Here is a 25,896-nt window from a genome sequence, read left to right as displayed (position 1 = left end):
TTGACTATTTCTGTCATAGCAGGAGTAAGTATGCATGATCCATGCCTTCGGCATGGGCTAGTTCACTGTACTTGCCAGGGGCGACGGGGCACCAAACATGCGGGCTGCGCCCGCATGTTTGGTAAGACAGTTGCAACGCTGCCTTCGGCAGCGTTGCGGGAGCAATAGGCCCTCCGCCCTGCTGGGGCTCGGGCCTAATAATAATAATAATAATAATATTTTTAGCAAAAACAATATAGCCGTTTTTACTATAACAACAAATGATACATCGTTTGAAAGCTCTAAGCCTTCCCGATGCCGCCATGGGGTGGAATTATCATTACGAGCGCTTACGCGCTCGTCACTCCCTATTCCGTCGGGATGCCCCGCCCACTCCCCATAGACTTCCATTGATTTGAGCAGATACAAGCATGGCCCATGCCTGCGGCATGGATTCTCGCATACGGGACGATGCCAGGAGGGTTTTTGGAGGAATGCAGCGCTTCGCGCTGCTGTTGTCAACAATTAGTGAATGGGCTACGCCCATTCACTAATTTTTGACTATTTCTGTCATAGCAGGAGTAAGTATGCATGATCCATGCCTTCGGCATGGGCTAGTTCACTGTACTTGCCAGGGGCGACGGGGTACCAAACATGCGGGCTGCGCCCGCATGTTTGGTCAGACAGTTGCAACGCTGCCTTCGGCAGCGTTGCGGGAGCAATAGGCCCTCCCCCTGCTGGGGCTCGGGCCTAAATATTCCGATGCGAAAACAATGTTTCCCATTTTTCAAATATCATGAACTATACATTTTCGGAAAGCGCTCGCGCTTTCCTACCTCATGGTGTGGGTCCCTGGTCACTGACGGGTACTTTCGTTAATTTTGAGTGGGCTCCGCTCACTTTGTGTTTTTGGCCCTATATACAGTAATAATGTTCAATTTTTGCATTACATGCTTATATGCACGGAACATGCAAGAGATGGGGAACGTATTCGTGAGCTACTTAGCGCAAATGAGTGCTTTATATTGGGATGACGACCGCTTCGCGGTCGTCATCCCAATGTAAAGTGCTCGTTTAGTGCGTACTTTTGCACGGGCTTCGCCCGTTTACAACGGTAAAGTTCCATTTTCCTACTACTAATTAGTATGCACGGGGCGTGCGTGAGTGAAGGAGTGCGTTAGTGAGTGTTTGGAGGTGGGCGAGCGCTTCGCGCTCGATTTCGTGCGCACTTCGTGCGCACTTTCGCAGCCGTGCTTCGCACGGCCTTACGAGATTAATAGGCCTCTCGCCAGCTTGTGGCGCTCGGGCCTAATAAAAATAATAATATTTTTAGCAAAAACAATATAGCCGTTTCCACTATAACAACAAATTATACATCGTTTGAAAGCTCTAAGCCTTCCCGATGCCGCCATGGGGTGGAATCATCATTACGAGCGCTTACGCGCTCGTCACTCCCTATTCCGTAGGGATGCCCCGCCCACTCCCCATAGACTTCCATTGATTTGAGCAGATACAAGCATGGCCCATGCCTGCGGCATGGATTCTCGCATACGGGACGATGCCAGGAGGGTTTTTGGAGGAATGCAGCGCTTCACGCTGCTGTTGACTATTTCTGTCATAGCAGGAGTAAGTATGCATGATCCATGCCTTCGGCATGGGCTAGTTCACTGTACTTGCCAGGGGCGACGGGGTACCAAACATGCGGGCTGCGCCCGCATGTTTGGTCAGACAGTTGCAACGCTGCCTTCGGCAGCGTTGCGGGAGCAATAGGCCCTCCCCCTGCTGGGGCTCGGGCCTAACAAGACTTTGACCAAGTTTGATTTATTATATAGGGTTGTCAAAAGTATCTAAAATTAGATCATATTCAATACTACTACTACTACTACTACTACTACTACTATCAAATCTATTTATTTTCATTGATTTATTTACCTTTATTAGATCGGAAAAGTCCCACTGAAATAGGACCAACTTTGACCTTTCCTTAAAATGACCTTGATCTTTATCCGAACTAGCATTAGATCACATGGTATCATAAATCAAACTATTATGTTGTTTAAAAGATTACATTGAAATGGACTTAGTCAATTGCATTTCAGTTGTCTTCGTGGTATCAAAATTAGTAACGAGTATCAAGCCTATTCTTTAAAATAGAATATAACACGCTGTATAAGTGTTACTTGCACTCTCACACTCACATCTTTATACTCATTGTTGAGGAACTGATTGTCCATTATGTTTTCAGAATAACCAATCCTCTCCCGGATAGCTCTAGCCTGAAAAAGGAAGAAAAAAAAAAAAACATTTAAGTTTCCATGTTCCAACTTACTACAAATGTAAGACTGAAGTAAACTGAGGTAAACCTTTTCCTCAGCTGCCTTCTTGGTCTGCGTATCCATCCAGGTCAGGTCATCCAGATTGCTAATGAACACTTCTCGGATATCCTTAATCATCTCCTGCATCTGGGACCCACACAGATTAACACAGAAAAAAAGTAATCAAATCAGCAGTTAGAAGATGGAAGATGGCCCCATGCTTAACTATATAGTGGACTATATTTCAAAGTCTCCATAGTGTGGGCGTTTAGCGTTTTGCTAAGAGGGCTTGTGGAGAGTAACAAAGTCTGTTGGGAAAAGCTGTTGTGTAACCGAATGATGAAATGTGTCTCAAAGTACTTTCTATGTTCAGGCAATTAAAGTAACTATTTTGTATTTGGTGTATGAATCCTTTCCAGGGCAATGTTTTTATACCATACTACTTTTGAGGTATTGTTGTGGTTGTACACAGAGAGACAGACTGACACCTTCACCATGGGATTTTGTTGTGCAAACATGTCTCGCATAATACATGTCAAAAACAAGACACACACAAAAAAACTTAAATGCAGTGTAAAAAGGAAAGAGGGAAGGTTGCATTTGCTGACAGATTGCCATAATGACGGTGGTGCCGGCAGATGCATTCCTCTGTCTCATCACATCAGTGAGACTCTCACTAACATACTGCAACACACTTGGACACCAGGCCATGGGCAACCACAAGACACAGGGAGGCCTCCTACTGCCAGAACTCTCAGGCTAAAGCCACACGACTTATGATTATAACTTCATGAACCTAAAACTATGCTTGTGGTAGTTATTTTCTAATAGCAGTGAGTACTGAGTTTATTATAAATCTGTTTTTAAGCATAGTATAAGTGACAGAAGAGGTTGAAAACACATACTACCGGTAAATTCTTAGCATGTGTAAATGCACTTTACAGACATCATGTCTGAAATCTGAATCTGAAGTTGGCATGTAAAACTTGCAGTGGCACTGCCAAGTTTTATAGGTCAGCCATCTTGCCACACTCCAAATCAATGGGGCTCCATGCAATCAAATCTGTTCCTCCACCAGGAATCTCCACCTGATCACCCACTGCCATCGATCGCAGATGCTACAGTATGCTGTTCACATTTCCTCACACATTTCTAGTCTTGCGTTTCAGCCTGGTCCAAGCTGTGCTTTACTTGTTTATGACCATGACATGACAACTTTAAATCTTTTTCTGGTGGATCCCTCGTGTGGTTTAAAAACATGTTTTGTATCTCTGGATACTGTGGACGATCAAACTAGTTCAAAGCAAGGCAGACATTCTTGTTTCTTTTGCACCCATTATAATAATGGTGCCCAAGTAGGACATGTACATAGTGCAGAGGTACAGTTTACCTGCACTTTTCTATATGTAGCAGAAAATATTGAACAGGATGGTGTTACATATGTGCTTATTATGGCAACTGGCTGCCAAGTCAAGTGCTCTCTTTTACTCCAACCTGTGGCCCGGAAGCTGCTTCTAGCTCTCTACTTTCTTCCAAGTAGCTCCCCAAAGGGTTTAGGAATTAGTATATTGCGCAGAATCTTTCAAATTTGATTAATCACAGGCTGTTACCATTGTAAATGTATACTTTAAATGCTTAACTTTGTGCATAATACATGGACAATGGTTAATGATTTATAGGCATCAAACTGCACCTCATCATCGTCATATAAACTCTTTTTTTAATCAAATCTTCATTCTGAAGAAATCAGGGGCTATGTTCACATGCAGACCAGAAATGTCATCATTATCCGATTTATGAAATGTCATGAAAATAGTTCCATCTGATGTGAGTCGTGGTCAATGTGACTGTTCACACTTGTGCAGCTTTTCACAAGGAAATGATGCAGAAAAGGTCAAAGTAACGTGGCAAGGACAAAAATGAAAGAAAGTGTGAACATTTTTAATTGTTCTATAATGTATTGTACTTCGTTTTGCAAATACAATAATTAACTGACACGGCATGATCAGATTTCTCTTGGGCATCTGATCACAATAACAAGATCTTATTATTGGGTTATTTGATTAATCTAGATATAAGAATTTGATTTAACTTTTCTGGCCATGTAAATGTACCAATCTCTACTACCATTTGTGGTATGTTCAGTTAAAGGCAAAAGAAAAGGTTGGCTTTTGTGAAATATTTAGGAAACAAAGGCATAAAAACATAAGTGATGCATTAAACACTGTATTTGTAAGACATGGTGTGGATACATTTGTCAGAATGTCCCTGACCAACCAACAGTGATCTGTTTTTTTACTTTGCTTTCAAGTTTTATACTGACCCTTTGGCTGGAGTTGCTCTACTGTAAAAACAACAAAGAAAAACAAACATCTCTTTCCACGACCATAAAGACAGAATTATGCTTTTAATTTTATTTAGCCTTATGTGTAACGTATACTAACACATCTGTCTTTGGTCCAACTGACTGAGCCTGCATTTCTCTCTCTTATTATTCACTTGGTTAGTTTGTTTTTCATTATTCTAGGGCCAAAGAAAGGTCGCACCAGGAAACTCGACTAAATAAGTTTCTGTATTCCACGCATGCCCAGATTCATCTCCTGTGTGTTGTAATACATATTTACTACTCCCGAAATCCGTGACATGAAGAAATATACATAAACAATGTTATAAATCTGCTCATAGACTGGGTGCTAGCTGCAGTTATGTGTCAGTTTTGCAGAGAAATGCACAAGTCCATTTGGCTGTATAAGAAATCCATATGGTAAAGCACATGAAGGTGATGATTTACACTGTGTAGCAGATGCATTCACACACACGATAGTCACGTGGACTATGGGACATTTATAACCACATGCATCCAGAGCAGAGAGCTGAGTGGGCATCACGTCGAGTGTAAAAACAGAAAGGAGGAAAAAGACTGGTGCAAAGAGAACGAGCATATAAAAGAACAAAGCTATTATAATTATGGTTATATTGGGAACCAGATTAGAAGATTTCACTTTCAAATGATAGTTATTAAAGTTCTAATGGATTTATCTGTCCTCAAATACTTACTTGTGCTTGAAACCAAAGGAACATATGCACCCGTCTGGTCTATTACTTGTACTGATAAAAAGTCATAATGATGGTGATAATAATCGTAATAATAATCATAATCATAATATTATCTCTTGGTCTTATAAGCTTTTATGAATGCTTGTACTGCAATTGCTTAGTCATTCTGGGAGCACAAACCCTGTATAAGTGTTATAAGTGCGTGGGGGTAAAGGAGTCTTTAATCTGGTTGTTCAAAGTTTTCTTTTCTCCTTGTTTCTGTTGCTTTTATGATAAAACCTACTTAACAAAACCTGCACATATTTTTCATCTTCTCGTAATCTTATTTTTAACTCGTTTTGTGTATTGTTTATATACTGGGTCATAGCTTCCTGTTAAGAAAAGTGTTTAGCTGTGTGTAGCAGCTGGAAGTGCTCTAATCCCAAGATACATTTCCTTTCGGGACAACAAATCTAAACTCTTAAGGACAACCATTTATCAGGGAGCGAAAATCATTCATTGAGAATTGAATCCACACTGACCAGTTCCTTGCTTTTCTCAGAGAAGGCCTCTTGCACGTACAACCGGCCCACCGCGGTCTCCAGGTTGTTGTTGACGTACACGGCACACTGTCGCCACACGGCTGCCTCAGAGGTGGTGCCGGACAGAGCCTGTGGAGCCCGGGACAGAACAGAGCCATTCAAAGCACCGATCTCAGGAGTGTTCTTTGTGATTGTAGCATCATTGTACGTTGAATGTCATTGTGTATTGTGTGTAGATCCATATTTTAATTTTATTCATCTCTTGGTGGTGCTTTTTCTCTGCGACTATGAGCCATTGTGAGAAAAAAACATGGCAGACAACTCTTTCAGGTTAAGGGACATTTTATGGTTCCTGTAGGGAAATTTGTCCTCTTCGTTTGATTTGTCCTTCAAGGCTACTGGTACAAGCTGTCAGTAGCCATGGGACACATTTCCAGATTTTGGGCAAGGACTACCTGAGCTGGATGATTTGAATTATTGTGCATGTTTTGGGTAGATGGAGAAAACCCTATGGAGAGTACCCAAAGGAAACCCAGACAAGAAACAATGTGAACCTTGATAAGCTGAATACAATGTGAAATTTGGGGCCTAATCCAGAACAAGGCAAGGGACAAAGAGGGATAAGACGTGTGAGGGAAAGTAAATAAGTAAGGCTGAGCAAAATAATATGTCTGTTTGCCGTAACCCGACCGACCCGGTATGAAACTAACCGACTTTATGAACTATCAGCATTTTGTTGAAAAAACGTCAAAATCTTTTATTTTTCAATTATTTTGCCGGCTCACCGACTGGTCTTTCCTAAACCGCCGTGTCAAGTATTTTTATCACACTGGTAAACCTATCTTTCATCCCAAAGGACTGATAATGCACTGCGCAAAGTATGTGCGTCTATATATTCGGCCCTCCACATGCGTCTGTGACAAAACAAAATACGCATAAATGTCTTTATATTGCCTTTAGCAAGTTGGTTTGCCTCTGTCGGCGCCACTGTAGTGTTCATAGTACATGTCACGCTCTATCACGGTGGGTATGACTGGGAAATTTGACTTACGCAATGCATTCTGGGATTGAAACACGCCCAGCAGCGTCATCACAACAACATGGCGGCGCCCGTGTCCGACGCATGTTCCCCCCGCTCGCCTTCGCTACCAAAATAAAGGATAGCGGCGTACAAAAGGTCGATTGAAATATCTTAAAATCGTGAGATTTAGTCTCCTGATCGGGTTGATAGAGACTGTTGAAGCTTGACCCCTGGTGGTCACTCCGACCTCAAAAAATGGCAAAATTTTGATATCTTTTTGCCGTCAAAGTAAAAAATAAGAATTTGCCTACCGTCCGACCCACTTGAAAAAAGTTGGCTCGGGTTACAGCAAACAGACTATTAGAGTCTGCCTATTGGGAACTTGACTTGACCACAGTTACTCAAAGAAGTTAAGACGGCCTCAGTGTATCATTTATAGTGACACCTTTAGGCACACAGCTTGTACCTTTATAAAGGCTTTTCTGGTGTCCCTGTACGGTCGGCTCAGGCCCACCACCATGTTCATAGCAAAGCACCACACCACGTAGTTCTGTAAATCCCTGTAAAATGAAGAATGTTCAAAGAAAACACTCGCATAAAAGCAAAGCTGTAGCGAACGGCAAAGACGAGCTGCTGTTTTTACAACATGCTGGGCACTCTAACCCCCACAAACTTTTGTATTTTTAAAGGTAGTGCCGCCTGATCTCACCGTTTGCTATATTTGTCGAGGAGAACGTTGAGTTTTCTGAAATAGTTTGGTGAATAGTTGATGATTTTCTCTGTATCGGGGATAGTGATGTTGACTGTGTTCATCATTTTGGCCGTGAAGTACGTCCAGTTAAAGGTCTATGGGGTAAAAGACACAAATATTAGCTATATTATAATGGGGTTGTATTTGTAGTGATTCATGCATGTTTAGCCTAATGTCTACTTCAAAAATGGGTCAATTCAATTCAAATAATGCTTTGAAATTATGTTTATTTTGACCTTTGATTCAACTGCAAGGGTGAAGTTGGCGTTCATGTCTCCCAAATCCATCTTGTTGTAAAGCAGCACAGGGTTGTTCCGGTCCTCTGGGGTGTCCGTAGCCTTGGAGAGTAGAAGGAAAAAGTTGGGGGTAGAAATCACAAATCCTGTCACAACATCCCCTTGCCTTTCCCCAGACACATCCATACATCTACACTGCGAGGTTCAGCACCAACAAACATATCAGCGGTCCCAGGAGGCTTCAGGTCTGTAAATGTCAAGTCTGAGAAGGTAGCAAATTCCCTATAAAAGCCAGCGGTGGAGTGGAGGTGAAGTGAAGCATGGCAGTAAGTAAGACAGACTCACAAAGACAAATGTGCAGCCTGGAAAACTACAGGTTTTCCCAGAGCTGTTTGTGACGTGGAGTGTGGCGGTGGCTGGTTAATAACCATCCAGAGTGGAGCCATAAGACAGCTTTGTAATATACTTATATACAACCTAGAGTTATTGGAATGACGTAGAAAGAACATAACGCCCAACCTTTACTTGAATTTCAAACCTAAAACATGCAAGTGACTGTTCTGGTGTTCAACAGTATAACATTAAAGGACAAATATTATGCATTGTTTGTATTTTCATTGGCCCAGAAACATGCTCTTGAGTACCTTTTAGTTGGACACATGTTTTGAAACCAAAATTGTTTACAAAATGCAAATTGATGTAGCATTTCCCATGCAGCAATTTACTTTGGGATGAATAAACTAGCTTTCCTCCAGCATGCTAATATAGCCATGCATGTTGCAATGGTCATGTAATGCTCAGAACAAGTAGATTTTTTATAGGCTTAAAAACAGAGAAAAAGATCTTGGAGCCTGACATATAACATAACAAATCAGGCAAATTCAGAATGGAGTGTTTCTGACACTCGGAGGGGAGACGACTTTCAATTCATCAAACTATCATCAATGAAGCTAAATACAACTCAAGGTAATACCTTGAATTGAATAAATGCAAGATTAAATGCCTTTGAAATGTCATTGAACCTTCCAGGCAAAGCAATAACATATCCGTGGAGACAAGCAAGTAGTAGACCCTCCACCAGAGAAGGTTAAATTACACCAAATTGTAAACTCGAAAGGGACCAAAATGAGTTGGTGGTCACAATTTGATCCCCACAGCTAGTAATATGTGAAAGCTTTGTTAACTCTGATTCCTGAAAGCTTCTTGTGTTTGCTTACGTTGGCAATGTCTTTTTCCAAGTCGAAAACTCGCGTCACCTCGTCTCTGATAGTGGTTTCATTGATGTACAATCCCCGGTCCGTGCGTATGAGCTTCACCAGGTCAATCATGAACTGTTCGTACGCCCGACACCCCTGTCAATCAAACATAGACAATTCATTCGTAAGTCCATCAACGCACTTACACTACCGCAGTGAAAGAGGCATTTACGTTATAAGTTTGAAAGTTATATTAATCGGAGAAAGATTGCTGCTCGAATCACAGTCATCTGGACCATATTAACGCAGGACTTAATCTCACATTTAATCATCCCTTATCATCTTGGCAGACTTTTATACGTTGCACATGGAGAGACACATGTTGGCATACCCTTTTTAGGTACGCATTAACTTAAGTACGGCTGTTTTAAGTGACACCCCCTTTGCTCTTTAGTTTCCAGGAACAAGCTCCAGGGGACGTGAAACAGAGACTCCGTGGCACGCACCCAAATCAACACATGCAGCTGCTTTGGATGTATGTCAGGTTAAGCCACACTCACACGTGTGGGTATATTTTATGTTTGCCTTGTGTGCAGTACAAGTGAGCTCACCTCTGCGTAAGGCCCACTGCAGGAGTAATAGTCTCGAGACAGGAGGCCGAGACTGGACTGCTGGTCAAACTGGCAACAAATATGGAAATAAAACAATATATGAAGTTTGCGATTCTATATTTGAGCAATTCACAGCAAAATGTAGGATAATTCAAGTGTGAAATGTCAATAAGAATTAGTTTTTGTGTTTCAAATGGAAAATGGCTGCTTTTCAATACAATTTTGTGTATAATAAGTGTATAATAATATCACTGACAATCATTGCATTCACTTTTTACATTATGATTCAACTTTGCAAATTGTTTATTGTCTGTAAAAGGAGAACATCTCGCTGCAGTTGCACACCTACATGAATGATGTGCGATTTGGAATCTCTGTCATCGGTGCCAACAAAAAAGTTCACCAAAAGTTGAGTATCGTATTTCGCATTGAGTTTAGCAACAACATCCTCCAGTCTCCAAGTTGCACCTGACGACAAAAGAAGTGAGACGAGACAACACGATAAGAACACAGCAACTATTCATTTAGGAATATCCAAGGTTTTAGAGAATGTATTACCATAACTTGTGTCCCAATTTTCCAGAGCCATAGGCCATTCAAACACATCAGGCAGCATTTCCAGCAATGGTAAGCTTCCCCTGTGTTCTATCAGACCTTCAAAAAACAAAAGAATATGAAGTTAGTAGTCAGCCAAGTCAGTCAGAGAGTGGGGAAAATGTATTAAAAACCGCATTTATTTCTGTTACTGACCCCTGCTGGCTGGATTAAGTAACATAGTAGAAGTTGGAATGCTATTGTTTTATAACTGTACTTTTTTCATTTCATTACTAAAGTGATCCTTGGATCAAGTAAAGTTTGAGTTCACATCACAAAATGGCTCACTTTCATTGGTGCAGGACGTGTAGAGGGTCTTGGCCTTGGTGAGTGCAGGAGCCTCACCCTCGACACTCTGTTCGAGGACACCTACAGGAGAAGACAAAAATATGAGAATAAACACAAGCAACGACAAGAGAGCAAGGGCCACGGGGAGATATCTATCTATCTATCTATCTATCTATCTATATATATATATATATATATATATATATATATATATATATATATATATATATATATATATATATATATATATATATTTATAAGAAATATATTATACATTAATTCACTGTTACAATTTAATTCATCTGACCTACAATTCCTTGCCCCTCCCCATTTTCATACTTTGTGTGGTGGTGGTTTAAGAAAAGGTCATTGCCGCTATGGCTCGGTCAGTCTGTCCAGGCAGCTGTGCTCACATTATTTCACAATCCCCAGTGTGTAACTGTGTGGACTGGAGTGAATAGGGGACTGAGCAGAGAACTGTTACTGTTAGTGTCAATGTTTAACAACAAACAACCCTAACCCTAACCCTGTCAATACAGATTTCCAACACAAGGAAATTACTGACAGTACTTCTACTCGCCAATAAATTAACAGAATCCTTTTTAATTAACTCCATCGGTCAAAAATGATGATGAGAACGGGCCAGCTCTCATTAACACTACTCTCTGTGGGTTTCATGTTTGTACTTGTGTGGCAGTTTTCCAAGTCCATCAGCGAACTCCCAAAGGTCAAACTCTTACAAATGCCCTTTTCAGTAAGAAAAGCACTAGCTGAGAAATGGACCAGAAAACAGGGATACACAACGAGATTGTTAGGCAAGGAGTGTCCATGCACTTTGTTCAAAGGCCACCTCAGGCCTCTGCCCAGTGTAGGAGTGAGCCTCTTCTGTTCTCGAGATGCTGATGATTAAAATGATGTTGTTTAGGTTTGACCCGACATATTGCAAACAATGAAACAAGTCAAGTCGAGGTTAGGTCTAAATAATACATATGTAGCACTTGAAAACAATGGTGAACTTTATGTTTTTGTTGTGGTTTTAACAACAACCTCAGGTATATCGCCTTAGGAACCACATGTGTCCTCCAGCCCGCAAACAGTTGAATGAGGTCGGTGTGAGAGGATGAACATGCAGTGTTGGGAAGTAAATACGTATTCACAATATTCATTTATAACTGAGTAACTGTAGTGTACTAACTTTGAAACAAACATAAAGCTGTTTTAATCCCAAGTCATATTCTTTACACTATAATATAACGTGAAAGTAATCTATGTATTCAGTATACAGTACATTGACCAGACCATGTGACAAAATATGTTTCTAACTACATTCTACTGCAGTATTCCTACCATCACTAATAACATGTAGTTATGGATGTGTTTTGAAAATAATAGGAAAACTGTGTCGTGACCTTAAAAGAAAATGCAATCTGGAATTTTACCATTCTTCATAGTTAACAATTGTGCACTTGGAAAAACATGCAAATCAAAAAATAATAAACTAGAAATGAAACTTTGGCTGATCATTGCCATCCACTAGGACAAGGGTGGACAAGGCTGCTTCAAAATATTACCCAACAATTTACAAAAATGTAGTACGGTTGTAATACTCAAATGCACAAGAATAAGGTGAATAATGGTCAAAATGTAGGTATGTTTTCAGGGTCGTGGTTTTTTTTCTACAGCCCCCAGCACAGAAGCAGCTTAACATGGCCTATTAGAGCACTACATTGAGAAACAGAATTAGAGTTGAACAGTTTACTCAGATCCAACTACAACAGTGAAAAGCAGGTTACGGAGGGCTTTAATGTTATCCCTTTGTAATCTGGCCTGTTTGCGGTCCAGTGGCACAGCAATAATTATTTTGGCCAAAGTCAAACGTGATGATTAAACTAGTCACTAAAAGTCCACAAAAAAACAAATTAGCCTGGACATTTTCTTCACGCTCTGCAGTTCAGATTCCATACCCCACCTCCCATATCCCTCACAGCACAAAGGTTTAGTCATGTATCAAGTTTAAAGACAGCATTATTAATTATCTATGGCATACTGTAAATCAGCATATCGTTAAGTGCTGGCTATGGAGCTTAGCCCGTGCATTTCCAATATATCGCCCATAAAAATCAATGCCATTATAAAGTAATCTGCATTTCTATGACGCATTTGCACTATTTTATTCACGAAAAGTGTCAAATGGATTATCTGTATTCAGAACATAAGATAAGATATTCCTTTATTGTCCCACATGGGGAAATTTCATTGGTGCAACGCAGGTAGATACAGAGGTAGATCCAGAAGAAAAGAACAGATCACTTATAGGAAGTGGGTTAGAACCTTTCCTTCACACATCGAGGGTGGATCAGTCTCTCACTGAAGCTGCTCTCCAGAGCGGAGAGAGTGTCCTGCAGGGGGTGACACTCATGGTCCAGCATAGATGTGAATCTAGCCAGGACCCTCTTGTCCCCCACCTCCTGCACCGAGTCCAGAGCACAGCCCAGGACGGAGCTGGACTTCTTGATGACTCTGTCCAGCCTCTTCCTCTCCCTCTCTGTGATGCTGCTGCTCCAGCAGGCCACACCGTACAGGAGGGCTGATGCCACCACAGAGTCGTAGAAGGTCTTCAGGAGTGGCCCTGTCACTCCAAAAGACCTGAGTCTCCTCAGGAGGTAGAGCCGACTCTGGCTCTTCCTGTACAGTGCGTCTGTGTTGTGAGTCAAGTCCAGTTTGTGGTTCAGATGAACACCCAGGTACTTGTATGAGTCCACTCTCTCAATGTCCCGTCCCTGGATGTTCACTGGTGAGGGGGCAGTGGGGTGGCGTCTGCGGAAATCCACCACCATCTCCTTGGTCTTCCCCGCATTGATGAGGAGGTGGTTCCGCTGACACCAGTCCACAAAGTCCTGCACCAGTCCTCTGTACTCCGCATCATCGTCGTCCGTGATGAGCCGATGATGGCAGAGTCGTCAGAGAACTTCTGCAGGACACAGCTGTCCGTGTCATGTCTGAAGTCTGCAGTGTAAAGGGTGAAGAGAAAGGGCGCGAGGACAGTGCCCTGGGGCGCCCCCACACTGCAGGTCCAAGTGTCAGACACACAGTTCCGGGCTCTCACAAACTGGGGTCGGTCTGTGAGGTAGTCCAGGATCCACTCTGCCAGGTCATACTCCACACCAGCCGTCTCCAGCTTGTCCCTCAGGAGCAGCGGCTGATGGTGTTGAAGGCGCTGGAAAGATCGAAGAACAGAATCCTCACAGAGCTGCCAGGCTTTTCCAGGTGAGAGAGAGAGCGGTGCAGCAGGGAGATGACGGCGTCCTCCACTCCGATGCCAGACCGATATGCAAACTGCAGCGGGTGTGTGCAAATAAAAAAAACTTGTCTTTTTAAATGTCTTTTAGCTTGCAGCATTTTTAAATGTTCTAACAAATCATCACCACCACGGTTAGGCAACATGCGCCCTGGGGGGCCTCTCTGCCCTTCCAGCCAATATCCTCTGGCCCCCTGGAAGATGTTAAGAAATAGAGAATGATGCGCACAATAGAGCTTGAAATGTACCAAACAAACTTAAATAATGCGTAAACCTTTTCTTAATCTTTATTTAGAGTTCCATTTTGACACAAGATATCATGAATGACATTGATATGATGTATTATCCAAGCTGCCATTACTATGAAAAAAGAGACTAAAGACTGAAGTGCAAATTGTTTTGATTTGAAAAAATAGTTGGGTTTTCTTCAGCTATTTTGCATATGGAGTAGGATATGTTCTTTACAAAACTGCACAATGGTCTTTTTCTCTTTTTCACTGTTCAATGGAAATTAGCTTCACATGGGGTGGACTCATGGGGAGGGTTGCCTAGAGGATTTTTTTTCAAGGGCCTGTAACTTATTGTAAAAAGTAGAGTTATCTGAGGTTTTGAGGTTTGAAGCCATCATAAATGATTGCGTTTTACAAGATGTTAGTGTCACATGTTATCGTCATGTGGTATTATTATTGCGACGTTCTGCACCTGGTCTGTCACTTTTCTTTCATCTACAATGCATCATACATCTATCCCGACCACGCCCCTGACTCTGCACACAGTCAAGCCTTGCATTTGATGTTTGACATATTTTCTGTTGTGGCTTAGTGTTGGGTTATGATATAGTTATTGAAGTTAAACCGGTGGTGGAAATAAAAAGTACTTCTCAAGATAATGTGGACAAAGTGACCTGGAGGGCTCATTGGGCCCCCGTGCTATATTTCGGACGCCTATTGAGAATTTTACTTTTGCAGAACAGAAAGGTTGTAAATTGGGTCTAAAGCCTAGTGGGTAGCATACTTTATTAGGAGAAAAAGAAAAGTGATTTAAGCAGTAATTGAAATATATCCACGAAACAGAGAAGCAGAAAAATTCTCCTCCAAAAAAATCTGAAACACTTTGACACGCCATTATTCAATTTAACATAGCACTAGTGGACTGTTGCGCCTGCCGCTGTGTTAAGTTATGATAAAGTCATCTCCTGCTAAGGCTACATTGGGAGATATATGCTCGAGTCTGACACATCTAACTTCAGAATCAATGTGGGGACCAGGGTAAGACTAAATTACATAGGCAGTCGACTGAAAACTCTCCCCTGAGTCTGCACAGGTATAACTTACTTCACACATTCTTGGCATCAAACCAGACACAAGAGGAACACACTCAGGGCTCAAAGATGAAAGTACCATTTACCCACGTGATCGCACAGTATTGTCCTAAGTAGAGATGTCAAACTGAATAAATACTTATATACTACCGTACTCAATATTAGAACGTTTGGACCTTTCCTGAACAGTTTTGTGACCATAAAAAAAGAAACTACTAATATTTGATGTAGGAAAAAAGCGTGCATTTATTCGTACCCTTGGGTAAATTTGGGGGACTCAAACATCAGAACTTGCACAAGTGAAAACAGACGTAACGCATGAGCGCTATTAGTGGCACTGGAGACCTTTTCCTATGATCACTTTGATATCAAAAGGAGTCATATCAAGCCTGCTCCTGGGTTTCATAATTGAGAGTATAGAGATCCATCAAAACAATGAAGAAATCTAGCTGACTATGGAAAATCGTTTTATTATTTAATTAACTATAAAATAAAAAAACTGTATTCCAAAACTAATTTGTGATGATTGTAATTTGTCATCGTAAATTGCCATTAAAAATAAATAAATAAATAAATCCAAAAGTGAAGAACAAAGAACAAGGGTCAGATATATATGTATATATATATATATATATATATATATATATATATATATATATATATGTATATGTATATATATATATATATATATATATATATATATATATATATATATATATATATATATATATATATATATATATATATATACCGGGCCACAGACTGAAATATTGATATAACATATTATTAAAACAACTGTGTTGTACCTTTGCTGTACAGAAACCCTTAAATCACATAATTATACTAATCCTCAGCAGTATTTCCATTCTTCCTTTTATTGTTATGCATGTTGGATTTTTTTGGATCTCATTTTCTCATTTTCAGCCGAACTCATTTAATCTTAATGAGGGCCTCAGAAAGGACCCTTGCCGGGCGCTTCCTGCCAAAGGGCACCGATGGTGTGTGTGATTGGATTAGTGACAGCCTGCTGCGAATGTTTAACCACAGCTAAGTCCTACCTCTCCTCTCACATCTAGTATTTGAGAGTGGATTTTGCACCACCTGACGCTTGGTTGAGACATCACGTCAATTGGAGGCAAAGTACTCAGCGTGATACAGAATCAGAACTCAAGTTCCTCTTTTTGTTTTTGCCAATTTTATCCTTCACTGCCTGTCCAGACATTTTGTGCACTGTGGGATATGATACACAGCTTTCTTCTATTATTGCTAAGGGCTTTCAGAGGACATCAGATTTGAAAACAAACATATTAAGTTGAAACTCTTTGTGAGTGTTTGTTTTTGCTTTATTCTGACATTAACTTTATCACACTCACGACAACAACAGCTATCTCCATCCACAGTGATTTATACATTATTTTTTGCAGAGGTTTACAACTAGGACCCCTACTTCTACCTTATGTGGGGCCACAAAAACAATTATAGTGTTTGTGACAAGGTCATTTCCATTAGTCTAACTATAGTTTAACACAATCTTATTATATCTCAATCTTATTTTCATTCAATTTTATACAATATTACCCTTGGGAAAACTGCACCTTTCTCATGCTCATGGTGACAAGGACAGGCTTCAGCCTTCAGTACGATGCTGTTGTTGGACTGATGTCGTTTTAACATGGGGACCATTCACAGCTTGTGAAGAGTGCTACATAATATAGGCAGTCAATTTTGCACACTCTACGACCACCCACAGTGCGCAAGGCAAACCTACACACGCTGCTTCAGTAAAATGAAAGAATGCATAAAGAGTAAGGGTTTTATTATAATGTTTAGTATAAAAATTTACGAGGACAGATAAGTTTTGACGAGGTCAGCGGTGGATGTCCCAGGGACATCCAAAAACATATTAAATTCAGGCGTTTTATTCAGTTTATTTGTGTTGGCGCAGACAATCTCACTTAATATTAATACTATTACATTTGGCCGTGGATGTCTGTTTTGATATCTTTATAAAATCTCTTGAAGTATGATTTTCAAAGTTATTTTGAGGAAAGCAAAGTCAACTGTGTTTTGTTTGTGTCCTAATGGTGTGTCTTTTGATGTAACAAGCCAGAAAAAAAAGGCAGGTTTAAAATGTATATCCCGGTGCACTCTGCAGATGGCGACCACATACTGTTTCACATTTCCTGACCCATCCTCAAAGCTTCTCTCAATTTCATATTGTTCTTTGTCTTCAGATGTCCCGTCCTGTCTCACCTCAAGCACTCATTTATAGACGAGACTGTACCCACATTCTGAACACTGTGCCTTTGTTTTTCAATGTTACTGCACTTTGAGCTGGCTCCTTTCATTATTCTTTCTGTGGTTACCCTGGTTAATCAAAAAACCCACAGTCAATTGGGCAAGTATGCGACACCTGAGGACGGAGGACCACTCTTTAGTGCTTAACTTTGAGATTTACTCCACTTAAACTACATAAGCAACTCTCTGCTAGACTGTCAGGGTGGTAAGAGTTATGAATTAAGCAGTGTTTGTACAAATACATGTTTTACTTTAAGGTACACAATGTAACTCTTCAGGTGGCGGGTCCGGCACCTACTTGACCCTTTAAAGAACAGATTGCTTTGCCTAAAATGTTTCACATAATGTCATTTAAGTGACAGGTTAGACTACACATTGAACCTAAACTTAGTGAAAATTATGATATTTATGATTATACGAAAGATATTGCCTATCCAATTGACGACGAGCAGATGACATAGGTTATGCCACAACTGTTACCTAGCAACTATACTGTAAACGAGGCAAAATTCATGTACATTACACAATTTAAGTTAGTTATGATTTGACAAATATCAATATTTGATAGCAACTTTATTTTGTTTGAAATAATTAAACTATCTGAAAAAGTGTCACATGTCTGGCATCAACCGAATATGAATATAAATTCATGTGCAAAGTCATATTCGGTTGGCTTTGTCGCCCAGCTGCTGGTGCACAGTCTCAACCATGTCGGGCTTTTCTCAAGATGCCTCCAATCCAAGACTTTCCCAACAATTCTTTTTCATAGAATTGTGGACTCTCTCTCTCTCCTGCAGCTGAAAAGTCCAGAAATTGTATTTCTTGCTCAGCAACATTGTCACTTCTCGAGAGCTAATAACAAGTAACTAAATGAGAAGAGCAGTCGAGGGAGCAGAGACCACTTTGGTTGGAGGAACAGCTGTTAGGTTCTGAATTAAATATGCGTTATATACATGCGCTACTACTACTACTACTCCTGTATTCCTGTATCGGTCATTTCATTTTTCAAATTTTCTTCATAAACTGCCACATGACAAGGACACTAGTCACCCCACATACAGTCTTACTAAACAAAGTAATAATTAGACAAAACCTGCCATCTCCATGGAGACAAGCTCCACAGTAAAAACCTGTTTTACAACTTATGATTCAGCAATAAAAACCCTTGATATTTGAATACATGTAAATAATATATACAGAAATAAAGGCATTTACTTCAATACAGGGATTTTACTGCACACAACAAACGTGTCAAACATGCGTCTTTGTCTCTCCACAGACCTGACTTGGAAGGGTCCTCACCTGCTTGTCTCCATAAAGATGTTCTTACTTTGCCTCAAACTTTCCATGGAATGGCATAAAACAGATCGATCTCTATGAAGAATGTTCCTAAGTTTGGTTTTAACTCTCACCACTCGTAATCTGCTGCTTGTCTGTGAAACATTCCTGGCAAAGCAATAACTTCTCTATAGCGACAAGCAGACAACCCGCCATCGGAAACGCCACATAGTACATTTAAATTTCACTTCTCTAGAGGTTATGCAGGGGACATCACAACATTCTGGATTTCAGTAGTGAGTAGCAAATATATGCGAGAGTCAAGGCTATTAACATTTTACAAGCTGCTACAGTCTAATAACAAATATAAAGATGTACAACTCTGCTAAATAGGTTTGATCTATACCTGACATTTAAAAAAAAAAGAAAATCAAGTAAACACTTTCCTCGAAGCGCTGCACAAACAGAGAAACTATTTTTGAATGTGCTGTATAATGTTAATTTCAGCAAAACAGTAGGTCCACAGAAGATAAATAGGCTGATAAAAGCTAATCAACACATTTTGTCAGTTGGTTGTGCTGCCCATATTCGGCTGATGCCAGACATGTGACCTCTGCGCCACCCACAGCCATCTTCTAATCCTGATGTAAACAAATGGAACAAAGGAAATCTGCATAAACTACTCTATTATCATTTTTGTCGCTTGTTGCAGCGTGTTATGCATAAAATGCCAATGCCAATGATCTTCAAGCAACTGAAACATGGCGTGTAAGTGACTGAAACTTCCCGTGCGAATGGTAATAGTGCTGCAAGTGTTTGTTACAGTTTTATGTGAATTTGAGCTTTTAATGCATACTTTGATTTGTGTGCCATCAGAGGAAAGTCTCTCAGATGCCCCGATATCTGCACTGACTGCGCTGTGAGAGGTTAGATGGGGGGGGAAACTACACCTTTCACCCAACATTTGTGAAGCATTTTTGCGTAAATAAAAAGGCGACATAGGCAAAGTAGAAAAGGGTGAACACTTGTCGCTTCTCATAGAAATAATATGTCACCAAACAGCCACAATTAATTATATTATTGACATGTGACGTATGTTGACATAAACCGATTCTGCCGCTCAGTAGGAATTTTGAGGGGAAATTTTCGATTGAAATAATGTCTGGATTTGAATAACATAATAACTTGTTCTTTTGATGCATTCTTTGCTCTCCTAAATTCACCTGCAGTGTCTTCGATCTTGCACCTAACTCTCTCCTCATTACAATTCATTTACGGCTCTTTTACAGTGGCTGGAGAAACTATGCGAGGCATTTATAAGTCGCCGCGAGCCTACAGACATTTACACGCCTTTATGGCCCGCCTCATATAGTGCTCGGGCGTCCAGGTGTTTGGGCCCTCCAGGTGTTGACAGGAAGAGGATCTGTCCATTAGAGCCCACGGTTCAAGGGTGACGTGTTAGGGCAGTGCACTGCAACTGAACTGCAGTCAAAGTACACGCTCAGCTTGCTTTCCAGTTCGGCCGTAGCTGTTCACTGGTTGCAACATCACTGCTGATTCAGATGCTTTGAGGAAATGAGAGAATGCTGTTTTTTGAAGAGCTTTTATGTTCAAATACTTGAACTGATACTTTGACAGTAAATCACAATGTGCTTTGAATGGAACTGGAATCTGTGCTTGACAATTCTTCCATAATATTGTCCTGATCACACACTAGAATTTACAATAAAGATCCAAGCTTATGATCCACTTATCATTGTTTTTCAGGGACTGGCTCCACAAACTTGTCATGTTAGTTGTATGGCTTAAATTTCTTTCAATTGGAGTTGAAAAATGTCACAAATTTCTGAAGCTATTGTGAAAAGGATTTATACTGACTGAGAAGTTCTGAGCTTCGTGGCATTTTTGTTTCAGGTCCAGTTATTACAAATATATTAACCAAAAAACAGGTAAAACGGCAAATTGTGAACCGTCCTTCAGCTCATTTAAACTTTAGAAATTCATGGTAACAAAAAAAGTTTTGTCCAATGCTACAATTTGCAATATTACTACTGGTATTTGCTGTGGTTGTAAATTGTAGTAGTAGCTTGTCAAAAATAGTTGTGGTTGTAGAAACATTTAATCAAATACTAATTTTCTTGTAGTATTGTGAATAACATTACTTGAAGTATTGAAATAGAAATAGAGATAATCATCTCTGCTTCAGTCATAAATAAATCAACTGAGGCAAGACTTCAGAAAAAGCAATATGCCTCAAAATGCCGACACAAGTCTGAATTCTTCGACAGGTAGCAAATATCACTGAAGGGCAAAGCAGCACAAAATCAACAATGGCAAACGATACCACACACTTGCACACGGACATGCTATGTACGTAAAAGCAGTGGCCGTAACAGAATACCTAAAATGATAGTGGGTTGAGCAATGTTGACTTTACTTTTTCCTCCTGTGTGTGAGTTTTATGGCCAACGCGGTCGAGATGGAGACCACAGAACAGGAGCAAGAGTAGACCTGAAAAATCTACGACTCACCAGTGAAGGGTGAAAATTTCAATAACACTCTAATATAATTACCATGACCAAAAACGGCTGCGGAATTCGGCAGGATATATTTATCAAAATCTGTTCACGCGTCAGATGGAGATAAATTGCGGATGTCATCAGTGTTCCGAAAAGGGAGGAGAGGAGAACGAATGCCAATCTTTTGGAGATAAAGTTCAACTAGTGCGAGTTATCGGTGCACAGGAGCAGACAGCCCGTACTTTCAACCTGGAGTTCTTTCACTCACTTTGAGGATAAGGCTCTGTGTCCTGTTCCTGTCTGAATAACACGCTCCATCCCAAAGCCTATCTGCGCTGACTTTGTAACAGTGGAACTCTATAGATAAGAAAAAGGTGGGAGAATACAGTTACCTAAAAAATGTGCAACGTAAAGGTACGAAATAAGAACATATATTAGAGAATTGAACTTAAGTCATTCAAAATCAACTACATAAAGGTGTAACTTTTCTGGTGGAGGGTTGGCCACTTGCTTGTCTCCATGAAAATGACCATTGCTTTTAGCCAGAAGGTTCCATGTATGGCTTGAAATCCAACTTGCATTTATTCAATTAAAATAAGATACATGGGGAAATTCCATTGTTGCAACGCAGGTAGATACAGAGGAAAAGGACAGATAACTTATAGGAAGTTTAAAAAATGCTCTTAATAGAAGAACTCTTATAAACAAAAACTCTTATAAACAAAAACTCCTATAGACAAAACCTCTCACTTTCTAATAAGGAATGGAGGGGGGGAATAAATAACGATAGAAATAAAATAAAAATAAAATAAAAAACAGCTAGCGTAAGACAAGATAAGACTAATAATAATGGTAAAATAAACACTCTTTTTTCATCAGTTATATGCACATGAATGTGATATTATTGCATGTGAGTACGACGGCAATTACAGGTCCCAAGCCATCCTTTAAAATCATGCTTTCATACTGTGCTAGCTCGCCTCTCAATAGATCTGACTTGTCACTGATATGGCTTAAAACCTGATATGTTTCAGGCCATATTGTGGAACATGCTAGAAAAGTACAGTAATAACATCAGGTGGCTACCCTTGATTGAGAAGGTATATAGTACAGCTTTAAGGCATAATACTGTACACCAATTAACCACTACGCTGAGGAAATAAGATTATGATGTGAATTTTATAAATCTACCTAAAAAAATTAGTAAATTGTGTCAAAATAGGTTATTTTGCACTTCTGATACAGATCAACATTTGTTTATCGTAATGTTTACCAGTCTCTAGGGAAGTGGGCCACAAATAGAAAAAGATCAAGTACCTCCTTAAATACTATTTTAATTGATGTCCTCCACTTGCCATTTGGCCACATACAGCATTAGTGACCGCTATGTTGACAAACTTGGCTCACATGGCAGAGCTGCGGCCAAACGCTCGTGACATCTGGAATATCTATAGACCCCAGTCTCAGACCATCCTCTTAAACTCTAATTTGAGAGAGTCAAGCTGTCTTCTTAGGAATCTACACTGCACGCTAAAAACCCTCCCACTTCTCAACCAGTAACACAGTAATAGCAAATATATTAATGTATTATAGCAATTGAGTTGTGTCTGACCTTTCAGGATGACCTCCAGCTCGTCCCGCAAGATATCGAAGGTGCTGTATCTTGATGTGGTTTCTGGGATGATGTTCTTCTTTAGCCAGCCACCGCAGGCATACTGGTAGAAGTTGTCACACGGGTCCACTGTTGCGTCCATGTTTTCGAGCAGCCGTGAAGCTGAATGAACAGAACAAATACATTGTTAAAATGAACTGCTACAGTCTTGAGTGACGATCTTGGTCTGAAGGAGTATTGTGCAAGATTCAAGTTAAATTTGATCATATATTGTGCCAAAATGATTGTTTACCACTGTCATTTGAACACGATTGAGAATCATAACTGTATTGTTAGCAGAACGTGGATGTCTAGGTTGATATTCATGACAAATCTGATCAAGTTCAAATCACACAAGATGCTAGGTCATTAGCAGTTGGACCTCAGGAAAGGGAAAAGGCCGAGGGGATAAGAAGCAGTAACATCAAATTTGTATGATTTGCACAGTTAGCAATACGTTAAAGAAATTCAACCTGAACTGTAAATGTACATTACGATCTTGCCAGGTGTTTCATAAAAAGGCCAGCTCTCTAAGTGATCCAAATACGCAGTCATTTTCAGTGCGTGGAAGAGTAAAATAGCAGTAATTGGTCTGTGCGAGGCATAGCTGCGGGAGGTGTGTTAACTTTTCAGGGCTGCAATTAAATTACATTCGGCAGCCCAGCGATCTCCTGTGACAAGCCTGTCCGTCAAATCTGACTGAACTAGGACAGCGCTCATTCCAAACTCTGGGGAAATTAATTGGCATATGTTGTCAGAGAGTCAACTCTAATTGACAATAGTACTAATGAACTACCGGTAGCCTTCTGTGAAAGACTGAAAGGAGTACGTGTAATTTAAATATACCAGGGAAATAGTCAGCCATTGGCGACTTCGACTGACATCTAGTATATAGTGGTGGTGGTCATCCAAGGAGTGCAGCAGAATTATAGATCCAATTAGAGGAACACTTGTTTGTTTTATCCTCTGCAGAGACTGAAGGCCCTACAATCGAAGGTCTGTAGAGTTGTACGGTATATGGATGAATAATGAAACATACTTGAGTTTAATAGCGCAATTAAACAATGCTAATGCTAAGTTAAATCATAATTGATCCCAGCAAAAACAAAACAAACCACAATTTAAATTCGAAGTTTTGCCAGGGCAGGTGACCTAGGAAAACCGGCCACACCCATTCACACTCTTCATACTCATTTGGGACAACAATGCAGCAGTGGTGACTATTTTTATTCAGCTATGGCATATTTACTATTGATGTGTTTTTCTCTTCTCTCCCTCAACACATCTTAAGTCCCAGGCCATTGGCAGCGTTCAAATCCTGCCATTCCGCCCCTCGCTGGAAACGCCAAAGCCTTTCAAACTGAAACAATAAAAGCACACGCATATGAACGCGAGGCTTACCTGATTGTGTGCAGTCTGCAGTGGTGCATATCTCATCTGAAGAAACACAAAAGAAACCATTACTGTCAGAGTTTTAGCACCCCTCCTGTCCTTCTTCTTGTGGCGTTCTTTGTTTTTGCTCACACTCGGTTAACAGGCGCCAAGTGCTGCTTGTTCATCTCCGGGAATAATTAAAGTGTTAAAGAATATATTAAACACAAGCTGGAATGGGCACATACCCCAGAGTAAACTGAGAGAACACCTCTGATAGCGCGTGGCTGTGGCTGCACATGACATCCATATTACGGTGCCCACTCGAGTCTAAGCGCGCTCATTAAGGGCTGTTAATAACCCTGACAGACAGAGCAAACATTAGCACAGAACAAGAACAGAGTCACTTTTCTATGTGTGATTACAGATAATTACATTGACCTATGCATGTTCGTCCTATGCTCCTAGTAATATCTGTGTATTAACAAAGGCATGCTCTGTTTATTTCATATTACCTTGCTTGATTGCTGTTACTAAGCTATTTCTGCTTTGTACTGCCACTATAAAACCACTCCAACTAGACCATTATTAATGCGAATCATTCACTCTAAATCAAATTACAATTTGTTGAAACATTACACAGATACAGGTAAAATGCCGTTTACGATTTAACTAGTTTATTGAACAATATTATGCTTTTATGCTTTGCTGCTTCTACTATTAACTATTACCTACTACTAAGCAGTGGTGGAAGACATGATGTTTTGTGTTGCTTAAAGTACAGATACAGGAGAAAATAAATACTTAAATAAAAAATATTACATGGAATAAACTACTTAATTGAAAGTATTGAAGTACCCATTCAAAAACATGCATTTAGAATAAAAATAAGCCTTTCACACACATTTTGAAACTTATAACGGAGTCAAATGCAGTGAACTTGGTCAAAAGTGGCGACTAAATCAATAACTTATGTTTCCTGTTAAGTTTTATTTATATGTTTACTCAAAGTTTTTGAAGTCAAAACCTTCAAATAAATAACTTCAGTTAAAGGTGCACCGTGTGACCTTTCTGTTGGAGGGTCAGCCAACTAGTTAAACTGACCAATCTCCATGGAGACGAGCAGGCAAAGTTACAGTTTAGAATGTTTTTCAAGGTATTTTTGAGCAATAAAAACTGTAATTGAACAAATGCAAGATAGACCAGATAGTTTCATACTGTGGAACAAAGGCAAAGCAATAACATCTCCACGTAGACAAACAGGAGGCAGACCCCGTGCCTCAAAAGTTACATAGTGTACCTTTAAGTAAAAATCTATATTGTTCAGGTTTTATTTATGTATATGGCTAGTATATACCGTATATTAACACATTTTATCATCAACCTAACCAGTCTACTACACTGCGTAGGAGCAGATGAGTTACGCTCATATGATGTGAGTGAAAAGTGTTTCCTGTGGTGAGTGGCAGGAGGTTTCGGAGGAGTCCTGTTCGATTTTATGGCTTGCATTTTCAAACACCCATTCGTCATAATAAGCACTGACATTTAGAGCAGCCGTACACATTCTTTCATATATTAAGCCCAAGTCAAA

The 25,896-nt window shown here is 40.1% G+C and overlaps 1 protein-coding gene across 2 annotated transcripts in view; it reads right to left on the bottom strand.

Annotated features, from left to right (window-relative positions):
• Positions 1 to 25,896, bottom strand: part of LOC140378976 (neprilysin-like) — a 56,246-nt gene that overhangs the window by 26,178 nt on the left and 4,172 nt on the right. For both annotated transcript variants that reach the window (XM_072464152.1, XM_072464153.1), the window contains exons 3-15: positions 24,336 to 24,371; positions 22,896 to 23,057; positions 10,570 to 10,650; positions 10,246 to 10,341; positions 10,037 to 10,155; positions 9,688 to 9,756; positions 9,098 to 9,232; positions 7,881 to 7,982; positions 7,603 to 7,739; positions 7,360 to 7,453; positions 5,873 to 6,001; positions 2,343 to 2,441; positions 2,178 to 2,255 (exon numbers count right to left, since the gene is read on the bottom strand). In XM_072464152.1, the coding sequence (XP_072320253.1) occupies positions 2,178 to 2,255; positions 2,343 to 2,441; positions 5,873 to 6,001; positions 7,360 to 7,453; positions 7,603 to 7,739; positions 7,881 to 7,982; positions 9,098 to 9,232; positions 9,688 to 9,756; positions 10,037 to 10,155; positions 10,246 to 10,341; positions 10,570 to 10,650; positions 22,896 to 23,057; positions 24,336 to 24,371 (1,337 nt within the window). The remainder of the gene's footprint in view (positions 1 to 2,177; positions 2,256 to 2,342; positions 2,442 to 5,872; positions 6,002 to 7,359; positions 7,454 to 7,602; positions 7,740 to 7,880; positions 7,983 to 9,097; positions 9,233 to 9,687; positions 9,757 to 10,036; positions 10,156 to 10,245; positions 10,342 to 10,569; positions 10,651 to 22,895; positions 23,058 to 24,335; positions 24,372 to 25,896) is intronic.

This window comes from Eucyclogobius newberryi, unplaced genomic scaffold (genome assembly GCF_026437365.1).
Source record: "Eucyclogobius newberryi isolate DKJ021-1_F unplaced genomic scaffold, fEucNew1.0.hap1 SCAF_10, whole genome shotgun sequence".
Lineage (NCBI taxonomy): Eukaryota > Metazoa > Chordata > Actinopteri > Gobiiformes > Gobiidae > Eucyclogobius > Eucyclogobius newberryi.
This window is presented reverse-complemented; position numbering and strand designations above follow the sequence as displayed.